The sequence below is a fragment of the Tamandua tetradactyla genome, chromosome 7 (genome assembly GCF_023851605.1).
Source record: "Tamandua tetradactyla isolate mTamTet1 chromosome 7, mTamTet1.pri, whole genome shotgun sequence".
NCBI classification, from domain to species: Eukaryota; Metazoa; Chordata; class Mammalia; order Pilosa; family Myrmecophagidae; genus Tamandua; species Tamandua tetradactyla.
The window spans coordinates 102,014,746-102,029,657 of NC_135333.1; the positions used below are offsets into that span (position 1 = coordinate 102,014,746).

The 14,912-nt window shown below is 38.0% G+C and overlaps 1 protein-coding gene across 14 annotated transcripts in view; it reads left to right on the forward strand.

Moving 5' to 3' along the window:
• PPHLN1 (periphilin 1) overlaps nt 1-14,912 on the forward strand; it is a 194,350-nt gene that overhangs the window by 30,780 nt on the left and 148,658 nt on the right. For all 14 annotated transcript variants that reach the window (XM_077170606.1, XM_077170614.1, XM_077170608.1 and 11 more), the window contains one exon: nt 3,886-3,977. In XM_077170606.1, the coding sequence (XP_077026721.1) occupies nt 3,906-3,977 (72 nt within the window). In that variant the 5' untranslated portion in view covers nt 3,886-3,905. The remainder of the gene's footprint in view (nt 1-3,885; nt 3,978-14,912) is intronic.

The window sequence follows — 14,912 nt, forward strand, 5'->3', positions numbered from 1 at the left end:
TTCCCAGACCAAACTGACCTCCTGTCAGGAGGAAAGATTCACCTGTGTTGGTTTTCCCTGAGGGTGAGACCCAGCAGGTTGAAAAACTTCCTGTAATGTCTCTGGACTCTGTTTTTCTTATCCTGCCCAGTATGTGGTGCTTGTCTGCCTGCAGGTCCCACCAGCATAAGATGTTGCGGCACCTTTAACTTTGGCAGACTCTCCCTGCTGAGGGCATGGTGGAGACAGAGAAGAGGTTGTAGGCTGGTTTTAATGGCTTCAAATTACCAAGCCCTGGTGTCTGAATTCTTTGAGGGAGGGATTCCACCTGAGTTGGGCTTCACCGTTCCCCTGGTGAAGCCACAGGCTCCAGACAAGCCCTCAAACAAGCTTATTTCTGCCTACTCCTGGGGCAGCTGCAGCCTGAGAAGTCCTGCTGCTGTATCCAGAGGCAGTCAAGCCTTTGTAGAAACACAGGCACACAAACCTCTGTTTCTGTTTTTTTTTTTCTTTTTTCTGTGAGCCCTGCCCCCTTGGCTCCAGGGCAAAAATGAGTGACCTCCGCTTTGACCAGGTTCTCCTGAGGTGGGCGCCTATTTTTAATTGTCAAAATTTGTTAATAAATTCTACAGTTGGCATTTGGTTGCGCTCAACCCCTGTTGCTGGTAAACTCCCTTTCTTCCCTCTGGGAAGCGGCCAATGGAGGAGGGGCGCCGGCTGCCGCAGCTTGGGGAACTCACGGTTCTAGGGGGGCTCGCAGCCAGTCCAGCTGGTCCAGACTGGGGTACCCTGTGTGTCTGGTCACTGATGTGACCCCAGCAGCTGTTCTATACTGTTCCTGTTTATTTAGTAGCTGTTCTGGAGAACAAACTAAATCCCACACCTCGCTAAGCCACCATCTTGGCACCTTCTCTCACATGCCTTTAAAATGTAATAGATGTTGGCAATTTTTTCCCATTGAATTTTATTTCCCCTATTATTCATCATTTTTCCATTTGTTTTACTTGTCTGTTGGAAAGGTAGATAGAGGAGCATCAGACACAAGGTTTTCACAATCGTACGGTCACATTGTGGAACCTATATCATTATACAATCATCATCAAGAAACATGGCTACTGGAACACAGCTCCACATTTTCAGACAATTCCTTCCAGCCTCTCCACTACATCTTGACTAACAAAGTGATATCTATTTAATGCGTAAGAATAACCTCCAGGATAACCTCTCGACTCTGCTTGGAATCTCTCAGCTATTGACACTTAATTATCTCATTTCAGTCTTCCCCGTTTTGGTCGGGAAGTTTTTCTTAATCCCTTGATGCTGAGTCTCAGCTCATTCTAGGGGTTGTTCCCATAGAATTTGTTCTAATTTATACTTCTTTGATTAATGTATGAGAGTATTGCTTTCATACTCTCAAAGCAGTTTGATTTCAGCAAAGCTTTGGGTTGAAAAATTGTATTCCTATATAGTTTTAATTTTCATTTTCTGTATTTTTAAGGTTTGAGCATCTTTTGAAATGATTGAGTCATTTGTATTTCCTTTTTTCTAAACTGTTCGTATCATATGTCCATGATTCTTTTGGCTGAATTTACATAATATTAAAAGCCAGTTTGTAACTCTCAAAGAAATTAAGATTTCCCTAGGCACCTTTGGTTAGCTGGTCCTTCCCTACTTTATTGGGTCTGTGTGTGTGAGGAGACATTATAGGTAAGCGTTATGAGAGCAGATTAAAAATTTTTGTACAGTGTTTAAAAGATATTGTTCTCACCTTCTAACTTTTATCACCCCTTAGCCTAACCTGATCTATTAGAATTCTCTAGCTATTTTACACTCCTCTTTTTTCATAAGGCATCATAAGAAGCCACCAAAAATCTTTCAACATGTTTTCTTTGAGATATTTTTCTTTACGGATCTGTTGAATATGCATCTGAACATGTTAACCCTATTTTCTATCTATTCAAAGTCCCTAAACTTCATGCCTGGCCTATTTGTATTTCTCCCTCATGATTCTTCTGTCACACATCAGGATGGTTCACAGTTCTTGGCCCAGAGTTTCCTCTGCTATTATTTTACTCTCTCCTGGTTATCCTGCTATTGACCATCTGTCATTTACTCCAGGGTGGCAAGCCTCCCATGGGCTGGCCATCTGTTTTCGTAAATAAAGTTTTATTGGAACACAGAAACCCCTATACATATATTTATTTCTTCTTTTTTTTTTTTAACCTATACATTTATGTATTGTCTTTGGTTGCTTTCATGTTACAGTGGCAGAATTGCTTTGTTCTGAGAGAGCTTTGTCTTGCAAAGTGAAAATATTTATTGTTTGGTCCTTTACGGAAAAAGGTTGTCAACCCCTGATCTGTATCCTGTTCCATATAAGTGACCTTAGAACTTTTTTTCCAATTCTCTATTTTCTTATTCTCTCTTGCCTGTCTTGTCTTTTGCCTGTTCACAGAAGCTGTGTCCCCTGGACTCTGTAATTCACTTTATTAGGCCTCTACCCAGAGAGTGTCATCACTTAAAGTAGGAAGCATTCTTTATGTTTATAAATAAATACTCCATTTGCTCTCTGCCTACTTGTGTGTAAAATGCCAAAGGAACTTTTATTTTAATTTCGAATCTTGTAAGGGTGCATTTCATTCAAATAAATTTTATCCCATTAAAACCAAAATAATAGTAGTTTGTTTCAGGTTTTGTTTAAGGATCAAGATTGTTGAGTGTGTTTTCACAGGATTGTTTATTTAACCCTTTTTTTTTTTCAGTTAAAACCACTTCAGTGAACCTGTTGAGACTAAATGTGAACTTACAGAATGTAGAAAAAGAAAATCTAATGCTGCAGAAACCATCCATCAGGAAATAGGTGTAGCTTTGCCGATCAGCCTTTTAAACTATTCATGAATATAGATCTTTTCTGTTCTTTTCCTTATGAGAATGAAGAAATTGCTGAGGACAAACTCTTTGAAGCTTTAATTAGCCTTAAAAATGAAGGGTGAAAAGATACTGTTTAATATTTAGAGTTCAAGTAACTGATATCTGTACTTATAGTTTTTTTTTCTTTCTTTAATTTTAATTTGGTATATGAAACATATTGTACAAACAGGCTTTACGATGATTACTTAGATATTCTTTTTAATATGCCTATGGATAAGCTATTAAGATATCCATTTTAGGTGGTTAAGATTTCCATATGTTAATTGTAAAAAATTTGTATCTTCGTATTTTCCTGAAATAAGGAAATTATTTATTGGCATAGGTCATTTCTGTAGCAATTCAGATATTTGTAAGAATTTTCTACTTGATATTTTGAGACTATTCACATTTTTGACAGATAATCAAATGGTGTCTAAGTTTTTAATACTTAGAATTTAAGAGCTTTGCTATCCAATATGTAGATTTTTTCCTCATTGCTTTAAGTTCATGAAACTGCGCAAACACAGACTTTATAATGATTATATGGATGCTTTATTTAAATATGCCTGTGGTTAAGCTAACTAAGATGTCTGTTTTTGGTGGTTCTAAGTGTATTGTTTGTTTTCTTAAGTAAAGAATACATTAAAAAAAGTAAACCTCCATAAAAAATGTACATCATATATTTTTGAAATTAGGATTCCTTTCTCCTGGTTTGTTTGTGGCTAATAAAATGTTATATTAAATTTTTAAAAAATGAAAGAAAAATACAAGGCTTACTGCTAGTTTTTTTTCTTTTAATGAAAATTTCCAGATGGGTTGGACAAAGGGTTGCCTTAATCACTTTTTTCTTTTTGGTTTCAGTCACTTACATTTTTTTCCATAAGTAGCTCTGGAAAATACTTAGTTGAAATGTAATCGATTCCTCCTTCCATATGTCCTGTCATTTCCTTATAACACACACAAAAATAATTCTTTGATTTCTTTTTTATTCTTCAGTGGCTTACAGAAAAGTTGACATGTGGTCTCAGGAACGATATGACTATGAAAGATTGCCAAGAGAAAGACTCCCTCCTCGAAGTCACCCCAGTGTAAGTTGTTCCTATATGTAGAATAATTTAAAAGCTAGTGTCTCAGTTTATTTACACATGTTAACAAAATCTTCAGATGCCAAAAATTTACTAGTCTATATTGGAAAATAGACCAAGTTTATCTTTTACAAGTTAAAAATTTGAAAATAAAAGGCCATATTTTATTTAAAAATCTATATTTTATATTTCTCTTGTATAAATTGCTAAAATGAAGGAATCATTGAATTTAATTTGTGAAGACAATTTCAGGTTTTATAAGGGTTGGATCATCAAAAGTTTTTGAGCACCTGCTTCTACTATATGCTGTCCTCTATTTTTGTATTTTTCTAAAAATGTTTGCAAATTAGATGGATGAAAGTTGAAAAGTAGGCTTTCATGTTTGAAGGCGATAACTTTCCTTAAAGCTAAAACATTAATATACCTACTTATGATTCCTACAGGTGTGTTTCCCTGTGATCAGGCAGTGTCGCTAGTGACTGAGAATGCCTGAGGGCTCTTAGGGGAGGCAGCTTTTGGTGGGTTGTCATACCCCTTGTCTCTTTGTTCGGTTGGAATTAGAGGTTTTGAGTCTTGCTCTCCCCAGTAGTTTGCTATTTTGCTTACTTTTATATTCCCACAGTATATTTAGACTTGGCACTTAGTAGGAGCTCAGTATTTTTTGATGAATATATGCTCTCTATCACCAGTATCCTCTTTGGAGGCATAAAGGAGGTTTGGGGAAAAGTCACCAAGCCATCAACAAGCCATTACCCTTAAAAATTTGCACAGACCATGCTAAGCATTAGGGATTTGGAAATTAGGATGGTGGTATGTGAGTATATTAAGGTTTAAGTGTAAACAATTAAATGGAAAAAATTTTGTTTATATATTAGTTTTTTTTTTTCCTTGGCTGTTATTTAGTCCTTATAGTCTACTTAGATGATGTATCATATTTTGGGGATGTCATTTGGCCTTAGTTAATGCATAAGTTGGGCTTGATCTAAAAATAATTTTAAGACCGAAAAAATAGAGTCCTATCATGTTTCAGAATGAGCAGTCTTCATTATCGCTATGTGTTTCTTTCCAGGTTAATTTGTCAGTTTACTGTGTTTCTAATCAAAATCCCAATGTTAAATATATGTTTTTTAACTTACTTTTATATTATTTTAAATTATTATTTTATAGTTTACCTGAAAAATGACATAGGTAAACGTAACAAGCAAGGGGTAATGTAGGGATGGAAAAGGGACGACTTTTAAAATTTATTTTGTAAGAATCATTTTCCTCTTCCATTTACAATGGTTATAGCTCATTAGAGATTCTAAATACTGAATTTCAAAGATACATAAAAGAATTTTCTATGTAGTTATGCTACCAACTGCATATATACTTTGTTTTAGTTTCCTTTCAATTTTTGAGATTGCCTTTTTTTTCTTTCCTGATTAGATGATTTTTAGAAAAAATATGTAACCCATGTAATTAATTCCAAATGATAGAATGAGGTATATTCAGAGAGGGGATATCTTATTAAAAAGACAACTTATTGTAACTATACGTTTGAGTGCCTATCTACTGTAAGGAAGAGGTTTTTTTATATGCACTCTCTAATCTTCAAGACAATTCTGAGTGGGTAGCATCTCCATTTCACAGAAGAAGAATCTGAGTCTTACAAAAATTGACTAAATTAGCCATCACACTAGCACCTACTCCTAAGAGGCTGTGCCTACAATTCCATCTAAGCTGTGCCTGGATACTATAAAATCCATGTTTTTTTCTAAAGCAATTTTTTATTGAGATAAATTCACATACCATACAATTTTGTATATCAAAAGTATACAATCACTGTCTTCTAGTAAATTCACGGTGTTGTGATATATCACCACAATCAATTATAAAATGTTTTCATCTTGAAGAGGGTTCACTATCTTATATAGTCCCATGTTTCATCTCCTGGCTTTCCTTTTAGTGACATGCATGACCCTAAACTTTCTCTTTCAACTACAATCACACCCACATATCATCACTGTTAGTTTCACTTACTGTTTGCTGTCATCACTTCCATCCATTTTCAAACATTTACAATCGACCTTATTGCATATTCTGTACAAACTAAGCATCAGATCCCCATTCTCTGCCTTCATTCTATCTTCTGGTTGACCTACGTTCTAGGTATTAATACCATGAGTTTGCTACTAATATGTAGTTCTTATTAGTGAGGCCATTGCAGTATTTGTCCTTTTTTGTGTTTGACTTATTTCAGTCAAAATAATGTCCTCAAATTCTTCCATGTTGTCACATTACATAAGTACTTCATTTCTTCTTGCAGTTGAATAATAATTCCATTGTATGCATATACCACATTTTGTTTATCTGTTCATCAGTTGATGGACACTTGCATTATTTCCGTCTTTTCACAATTATGAATAATGCCACTCTGAACATCGGTATGTCCATGTTTGTTCATTTCCCTGCTTTCAATTCTTTTGAGTATGTACCTAGTAGTGGGATTGCCCAGTATATCACAGTTCTATCCTTAGCATCCCTAGGAACTGCCAAACTGTCTTCACCTGTGGCTGCACCATTTTACATTCTCACAGTGGTGAATAAGCATTCCTGTTTCTCCACAGCCTCTCCACCACTGATAGTTTTCTGTTCATTTTAGAGGTCATTCTGTTAGATGTGAAATGCTATCTCATTGTGTGTTTTGATTTTTTTTAAATATATTTTTATTGAGGAATGTTCCTACACATACATTCCATGCATGGTATACAATCAGTGACTCACAATATCATCACACAGATATGTATTCATCACCATGATCATTCTTATAGAACATTTGCATCAGTCTAGGAAAAGAAGTAAAAAGAAAAAACTCATGCATACCATATACCTTACTCCTCCCTCTCATTTACCACTAGTATTTCCATCTACCCAATTTATTTTATCCTTTGTCCCCCCATTATTTATTTTTTATCCATATGTATATTTTTTTACTCTTCTGTCCTTACCCTTGATAAAAGGAGCATCAAACACAAGGTTTTCACAATCACACAATCACATTGTAAGTGTTTTATCTTTATACAGTTGTCTTTAAGAATCAAGGCTACTGGAATGCTGCTCAACAGTTTCAGGTACTTCCCTCCAGTCACTCCAGTACACCATCAACTAAAAAGGGATATCTGTATAATGCATAAGAATAACCTCTAGGATAACCTCTTGACTCTGAAGTTTCTCAGCCACTGAAACTTTATTTTATCTTATTTCTCTCTTCTCCCTTTTGGTCAAGAAGACTTTCTCAATCCCTTGATGCTGGGTCCTGGCTCACCCTGGGATTTCTGTCCTATGTTGCCAGGGAGATTCACACCTCTGGGAGTCATGTCCCACGTAGGTGGGAGGGCAGTGAGTTCAACTGCTAAGTTGCCTTAGAGAAAGAGACCACATCTGAGCAACAGTTGTGGTTCTCTGGGGGTGACTCTTAGGCCTAATTTTTTTTTTTTTTTTTTTGATGTGGGCAGGCTCCGGACACTGAGCTGGGATCTCCAGCATGGCAGGTGAGAACTGCCACTGAGCCACTGTTGCCTACCCTCTTAGGCCTAATCTTAAATAGGCTTAACCTATTCTTTGTAAAATTATGTTTCCTAGGGGCAAACCCCAAGATCGAGGGATTAGCCTATTGATTTGGTTATCCCCACTGCTTGTGAGAATGTCAGATATTCTCCAAATGGGAAAGTTGAATATTTCCTCTTTCTTCCCAGTGCCCTAAGGAGACTCTGCAAAAATTTCTTTGTTCACTGCCCAAATTACTCTGGGATTTATGTGGGGCATAAACTAACCTTAGCAAACCAACAAAATCTCATGCCCCTTTCAGGATTCCATGTACTTATGGTGTTGAGCTAAACTGACCATTCAAGTTAAATCAGAAATGCACTGCCCTAAATATAAATTTTACACCCAGTAAATATCTCTCCCTTTAGTCTCACACAGAAGTTGAAGTTTTAAAATCTGGGTGATTTCATCCTTTACCCTGTATTCTGCTCTACCATAGTCCTATCCAGATCAACTTCATTCATACCTCTAGTCGAAGTCTGATCACTTTCTCAACTTTTTAAACAATTCCTGTGTGGGATACTGCTGAATTTCATAGTTTCAGAGCTCTGAGTCTCAGGTGTCACATAAATACCTGAAGTTTCCAGAAATGACCATGTTATATACAAAGAGCTCAGTATCTCAGAATTTAGCATTAACAGTTTCACCTCCTGCATATATGTGACTGCTGTAAGAGCTTACAATCTAGGACCCTTTCCAGTAGGCCCCAACCTGATAACCCATGCTCTCGAGTTTAGTTCACCAAGTTTTTATATTATAGTTAGTCCACATAATTGAGGCATGATAATATTTGTCTTTATGTTCCTGACATTTCATTCAACATACAGTCCTTAGGTTCATTCACCTAGTTGCATGCCTTACAACTTCATTCCTTCTTGTAGCCCTTCAGTAGTATATTATATGTATACACCACAGTTCCCCCTTCCATTCCTCAGTTGTTGTACCCTTAGGCCACCTCCATTAATTGTGAATAGGGAACATTGCCATTGTAAATACCGGTGTGTATATGTCCAGTTATACCATAAACACCGGTGTGTAAATGTCCATTCACATCCCCACACTCAGCTCCTCCTAGTATATACTGAGCAGAGAGATTTCAGGAATATATGGCTAACCCACTTCTAGCTACATGTGGAACGACTACACAGCCCTCCAAGGGACTGCACCTCTCATTTTCCCTACCAACAGTGAATAGGTACATCTCTTTCTCCACATTTTCTATAGCACCTTTTTCTCTGTTTATTTTTAAACAGTTTTATTCACACATCATACAATCCGACCTAAATGTATAGACATGCCTTTGCCACCATACTCTGTCTGAAGACGTTTTCTTTTCTTCCACAAAGAATCCATACCTCTTTTCCACTCCCCCCGGCCTGTTGACATTTAATTTTGGCATAATCCCTTTGTTTCATTCAGTGGAAGCATATTATAATGCTACTGTTGATTATAGATACTAGCTTGGATTGATTGTACTTTTTCCTGTATACCATCTATTTTCAACATCCTGCAATATGGACATTCATTTGTCCTCCCTCATGCAAAAACGTTTCTTAATTTGTACATTTAATCACCATCTTTGTCTACTGTAGTCATTCCTAAATTCTACCGTCTCAGTCTTTATCCTCTATCTCTCCTTCTGGTTTCATACATGTCCCCAGCCCTTCTCCCTCAATCATACTCACATTCAGCTTTGTTCGGTTTACTTATATTATTGTGCTACAGTCAGGTAGTATTGTGCTCTCCATTTCTGAATTTTTACAATCAGTCCTGTTATACAATCTGTATTCCTTCAGCACCAATTGCCCAATCTCTACCCATTTCTATCTCCTGATAACCTGTGTTCTTAACTTCAATTCTCCAAGCTTACTCATTAATGTTAGTTCATATTAGTGACCATACAGAATTTGTTTTATTTCTAATTTCACTCAGCATAATGTCCTCAAGGTCCATCCACATAGTTAGACGTTTCATGACTTTATTCTCTCTTACAGCTGTGTAATATTCCATCGTATATATATATATACCACAGCCTGTTTAGCCATTCATTTGTTGATGGACATTTGGATTGTTTCCATCTGTTGGCAGTCATAAATAATGCTGCTGTAAACATTGCTGTGCAAATGTCTGTTTGTATCCTTGCCCTCAGGTCCCCTGAATATATACCTTGCAGTGGGATTGCTGGATAATATGTCAGTTCTATACTTAGCTTCCTGAAGAACTGCCGATGCCTTCCAGAGCAGTTGTACCATTTTACATTCCCACCAGCAGTGGATAAGTGTTCCTCTTTTTCCACATCCTCTCCAGCGCTTGTGGTTTTCTGTTTTTTTTTATTATTATTATTAATGGCCAACCTAATGGGTGTCAGATGATATCTCATTATGGTTTTGATTTGCATTTCTCTAGTAGCCAGTGAAGTTCAACATCTTTTCATGTGCCTTTTAGCCATTTGTATTTTCTCTTTTGAGAAATGTCTGTTCATGTTTTTTGCCAATTGTTTTAAATTAACTTAAAAATTTTTTTTAAATACCAAAAAACACCAAATGCAAACATTCTTAACTTTTGATCATTCCATTCTATATATATAATCAGTAATTCACAGTATCATCACATAGTTGCATATTCATCATCATGATCATTCCTTGAAACATTTACATCTATTCAGAAAAAGAAATAAAAAGACAACAGAAAAAAATTCATACATACCATACCCCTTACCTCTCCCTTTTATTGATCACTAGCATTTCAATCTAAATTTATTTTAACATTTGTTCCCCCTATTATTTATTTTTATTCCATGTGTTTTACTCGTCTGTTGATAAGGTAGATAAAAGGAGCATCAGACACAAGGTTTTCAGAATCACACAGTCACATTGTGAAAGCTCTATCATTATACAGTCATCTTCAAGAAACATGGCTACTGGAACACAGCTCTACATTTTCAGGCAGTTCCCTCCAGCCTCTCCATTACATCTTGACTAACAACGTGATATCTATTTAATGCATAAGAATAACCTCCAGGATAACCTCTCGACTCTGTTTGGAATCTCTCAGCCATTGACACTTTATTTTGTCTCATTTCGCTCTTCCCCTTTTTGGTTGAGAAGGTTTTCTTAATCCCTTGATGCTGAATATCAGCTCATTCTAGGGGTTTTCTCAATCTCTTGATGCTGAGTCTCAGCTCATTCTAGGATTTCTGTCCCACATTGCCAGGAAGGTCCACACCCCTGGGAGTCATGTCCCATGTAGACAAGGGGAGGGTGGCGAGTTTGCTTGTTGTGTTGGCTGGAGAGAAAGGCCACATCTGAGCAACAAAAGAGGTTCTCTTGGGGTGACTCTTAGGCCTAATTTTAAGTAGGCTTGACCTGTCTTTTGTGGGGTTAAGTTTCATATGAACAAACCCCAAGATTGGGGGCTCGGCCTATAGCTTTGGTTGTCCACACTGCTTGTGAGAATATCAAAAATTCAACTGGGGAAGTTGAATTTTTCCCCTTTCTCACCATTCCCCGAAGGGGATTTTTTTTGCCCATTTTTTAAATTGGGTTGTTTCTCTTTTTGTTCTTGAGTTGAAGAATCTTTTTATATATTCTGCATACTAAACCCTGATCTGATAATGGTTTACAAATATTGTCTCCCATTGTGTAGGCTGCCTTTTTACTTTCTTGACAAAAGTGTTTAATTTTGAGGAGGTCCCATTTATCTTTTTCTTTGTTCAGTGCTTGTACTTTGGGTATAAGGTCTAGGAAACCGCCTCCTATTACAAGTTTTATAGGATATTTTCCTACGTTTTCTTCTAAGTTTTATGGTCTTAGCTGTAATGTTTAGGTCTTTGATCCATTTTGAGTTAATCTTTGTATAGCATGTGAAATATGGATCCTCTTTCATTTTTTTGCATATATATGTATATATATCCAGTTCTCCAAACACCATTTATTGAAGAGGCTTCTCTGTTCCAGGTGGGTTGGCTTGACTGTCTCAACAGAATAAATTTTCCATAGATGAGAGGGTCTATATCTGAACACTCACTTCGATTCCATTGGTCAGTATATCTATCTTTATGCCAATACCATGCTGTTTTGACCACTGTAGTTATATAATATACTTAAAGTGAGCTAGTGTGAGACCTCCAAATTCATTTTTCTTTCTCAAGATATTTTTAGTTTTTTGGGGCATCTTGCCTTTCCAAATAAATTTGGTTATTGGTTCATTTATTTCTGCAAAGCATGTTGTTAGGATTTTTTTCTTAACATTTTTTTGTTGTGAAATACACACACACACACACACACACACACACACACACACACACACAAAGCAATAAATTTCCATCTACGTTTTTTTTTTTTTTTTTTTGCATGGGTATGCACCGGGAATTGAATATACGTCTCCAGCATGGCAGCTGAGAACTCTGCCTGCTGAGCCACTGTGGTCTGCCCAAATTTCCAAGTACATTTTAACAAGTCGATATAGAACAGATTTTAAAGTTCCATGATTTTTCCTTTTTTATTTTAGCTGCTCCAAAGACGCTGGGGACCAAGAGAAATATAATATCAATTTAGTGATTCAGCACTCATACTCATTTATTAAATCCTGTCTTCTCTGTTATACTTCTCCTTCCCTTATGTACTAAAGATATATATGTATAATAACATATGTACATAAGAGCAATAAATTTCAAAGTATATCACAACGATTAGTTATAGAACAGATTTCAGGGTTTGGTGAGGTAGTTTTGCCCGCTTGTGCAGGGCAGAGGTTATGTGGCTCATATATGCCTGAGAGCACCTGCCAGGTGTGAGATATAGGCAGTTGTGCCTGTGGGGTGGGGCAAGGGTATATATATGTGCAGGGCAGGGGATTGGAGTCTAGGGGTCCAGAGGTTTGTTCATGGATACATGGGTACCTGGCAGAGAGGATGTGGGTGTGCCGGTGTATGGATCTGTGGGCCAGGGCCCTGGTATGCACAGTTCTCAGGGGCAGTGCCCTTGTGTGCACTTGTACTGAGCTCAGGGGCAGTGTGGTGGAATTGTGCCTGTGTAGGCTGAGGGTGGTTGTGGCCCAGATCTGCAGATCAACACTTGCCCAGAGCTGAGGGTGCAAGGTGTTTGTGGGTGCAGCATGAGTTGGCGTGTGTGCATGTACACTTCTGGGGACTGGATGCTGATGTGTGTGTGCTCAGAGCGCTGGGCAGCCGGCTGGAGTTGAGTGAATCTGTGGGCTGGGTATGGATGTTGCCTGGGTATGAAAGTGATCTCCTGCAACCCACAGGCACAGGTGACTGCCTAATGAGGGCAGGAAGGGATTGGTGGGTGGGGTCGAAGGCATAGCCATATGCTTGCAGGTCTCGGGAGGGGTGGGGCAAGACTGTGCACTTACACAGGGAGGTGGTTCATGCTGGGATAGGTTTGTATGCATTCGTTGGGCAGAGGTATGAGGCGGGGATGCACAGGTCTGGGGGTTTGACAGCATTCAGGTGTGTGGGGTATGGGGATGTCATAGGGTGGGTGGCACACACGAAGTTAGTGCATTCAAGGAACACATCTTGACTTATTTCCTTGTCCCCATCTCCCTGTTCATACAGCCCTGACAGCTCTGGGCCTCTATCTAGAAATGGACACACTTGGCTGTTTGCACTAGCTGGCTGATTTCCAGTTCTCTGCATTTCAGTTCTGCGTTTTCAACGAGGGCCTCCCTAATGTGGTGTAGAAGGTTAAACTGTGGTATCACTTATAATTTGGAATTGTTCTCCCTTCTTTTTTCTGTCCCCTCTCTAGCTGCTCTTTGGTAGCAGGGGTGAATTCGACCTATCCTGTTCCGCCATTTTCCTAGAAGTCTTCAATTGTTAGGATTTTAATTAGTGTTGCATTGAATTTGTACATCAGTTTGAGTAGAATTGGCATCCTAACTATATCTGGTCTTCTAATCCATGTACACAGTATGCGCTTCTATTTATTTAGGTCTTTAGAAATTTCTTACAGTTTTCTTTGTATAGGTCTTTTTTATCCTTAGTTAAATTCATTCCTACGTATTTTCATTCTGTGTGTGTGTGTGTGTGTGTGTGTGTGTGTGTGTTTAATTCTTTTGATTGCTATTGTGAATGTAATTTTTTTTTAATTTCCACCTTAGGTTGCTCATTTTTAGTGTATAGAAATGCTACTGATTTTTGAATGTGGATCTTGTACACTGCCACTTTGCTGTATTTGTTTATTAGCTCTAGTAGCTTTGTTGTAGAGTTTTTCAGGATTTTTGACATACTATATCATGTTATCTGCAAACAGAGAGTTTTACTTCTTCCTTTCCAATTTGGATGCTGTCATGGTTAGGGACAGGTGTCAACTTGGCCAAGTTGTGGTACCTGTTCATCTGATTGGACAGGCGCTGGCCTGTCTGTTGCCATGAGGACATTTCATAGGATTAGGTCATGATCATGTCAGCTACATCCACAGCTGATTCCATTTGTAATCAGCCAAAGGGGAGTGTCTTCTGCAATTGGTGATGCTAAATGCAATCATGGGAAGCCTTTTAAGGAGACTCAGAGGAGACAGGTTGCATTCCTGCTTTGGCTGGTGAGCCTCTCCTGTGGAGTTCATCCAGGCCATCCATCGGAGTCATCGGCTTCGCAGCCTGCCCTTTGGATTTTGGACTCTGTGTTCCGACGGTCACATGAGACACTTTCATAAATTTTATATTTGCAAGTGTTCCCTGTTGATTCTGTTTCTCTAGAGAACCCTAACTAATACATCTTGGTACCAGGAGTGGTTCTTAAGGAACAGAATCTTAAAGATGGGTTTTTATGAGTGGTTTTCTACTCTGAATGGACTCAGAGACACTAAGGACTCTGATTCCCGTAATCAGAATGACACTCCCAATCCATGGACTGAGTTGGCAAAGGAGATAGTCAAAATATCATCATTCGATTCTCCTCATGCTTTGCTTGTACGAAGCCAGGCTCTGGGGGATAATGTTTTTGACACCTTTACAGAGTTTTGTAGAAATAAGAGTTATAGAGATGTTGGTTGGTTGTTGTTAGATACACTGTCTACATTAAAGGGTGAAAGGGATGGGCTTAAGGCTTCAAACGAGAAGCTTAAGCGCCGTCTGAAAGATGTAGAGGTTTCTGTGAGTATCCTGAAGGAAAATCTTATTTCCTGTAGCCGTAGACTTGAGATCTCTGAAAATCAGACTCAGAATCTTATTGTTAGAGTAGCAACTTTACAATGTGAACTGAAATGTCAGTCTTGCATGGTGTCTGCCGTTAAAGTGAGGGCATTGATTGGAAAGGAGTGGGTCCCTGAAAAATGGGGTGGTGACATATGGATTGATAATGATGTTGGGGGTGAGGTTGAAACCCTA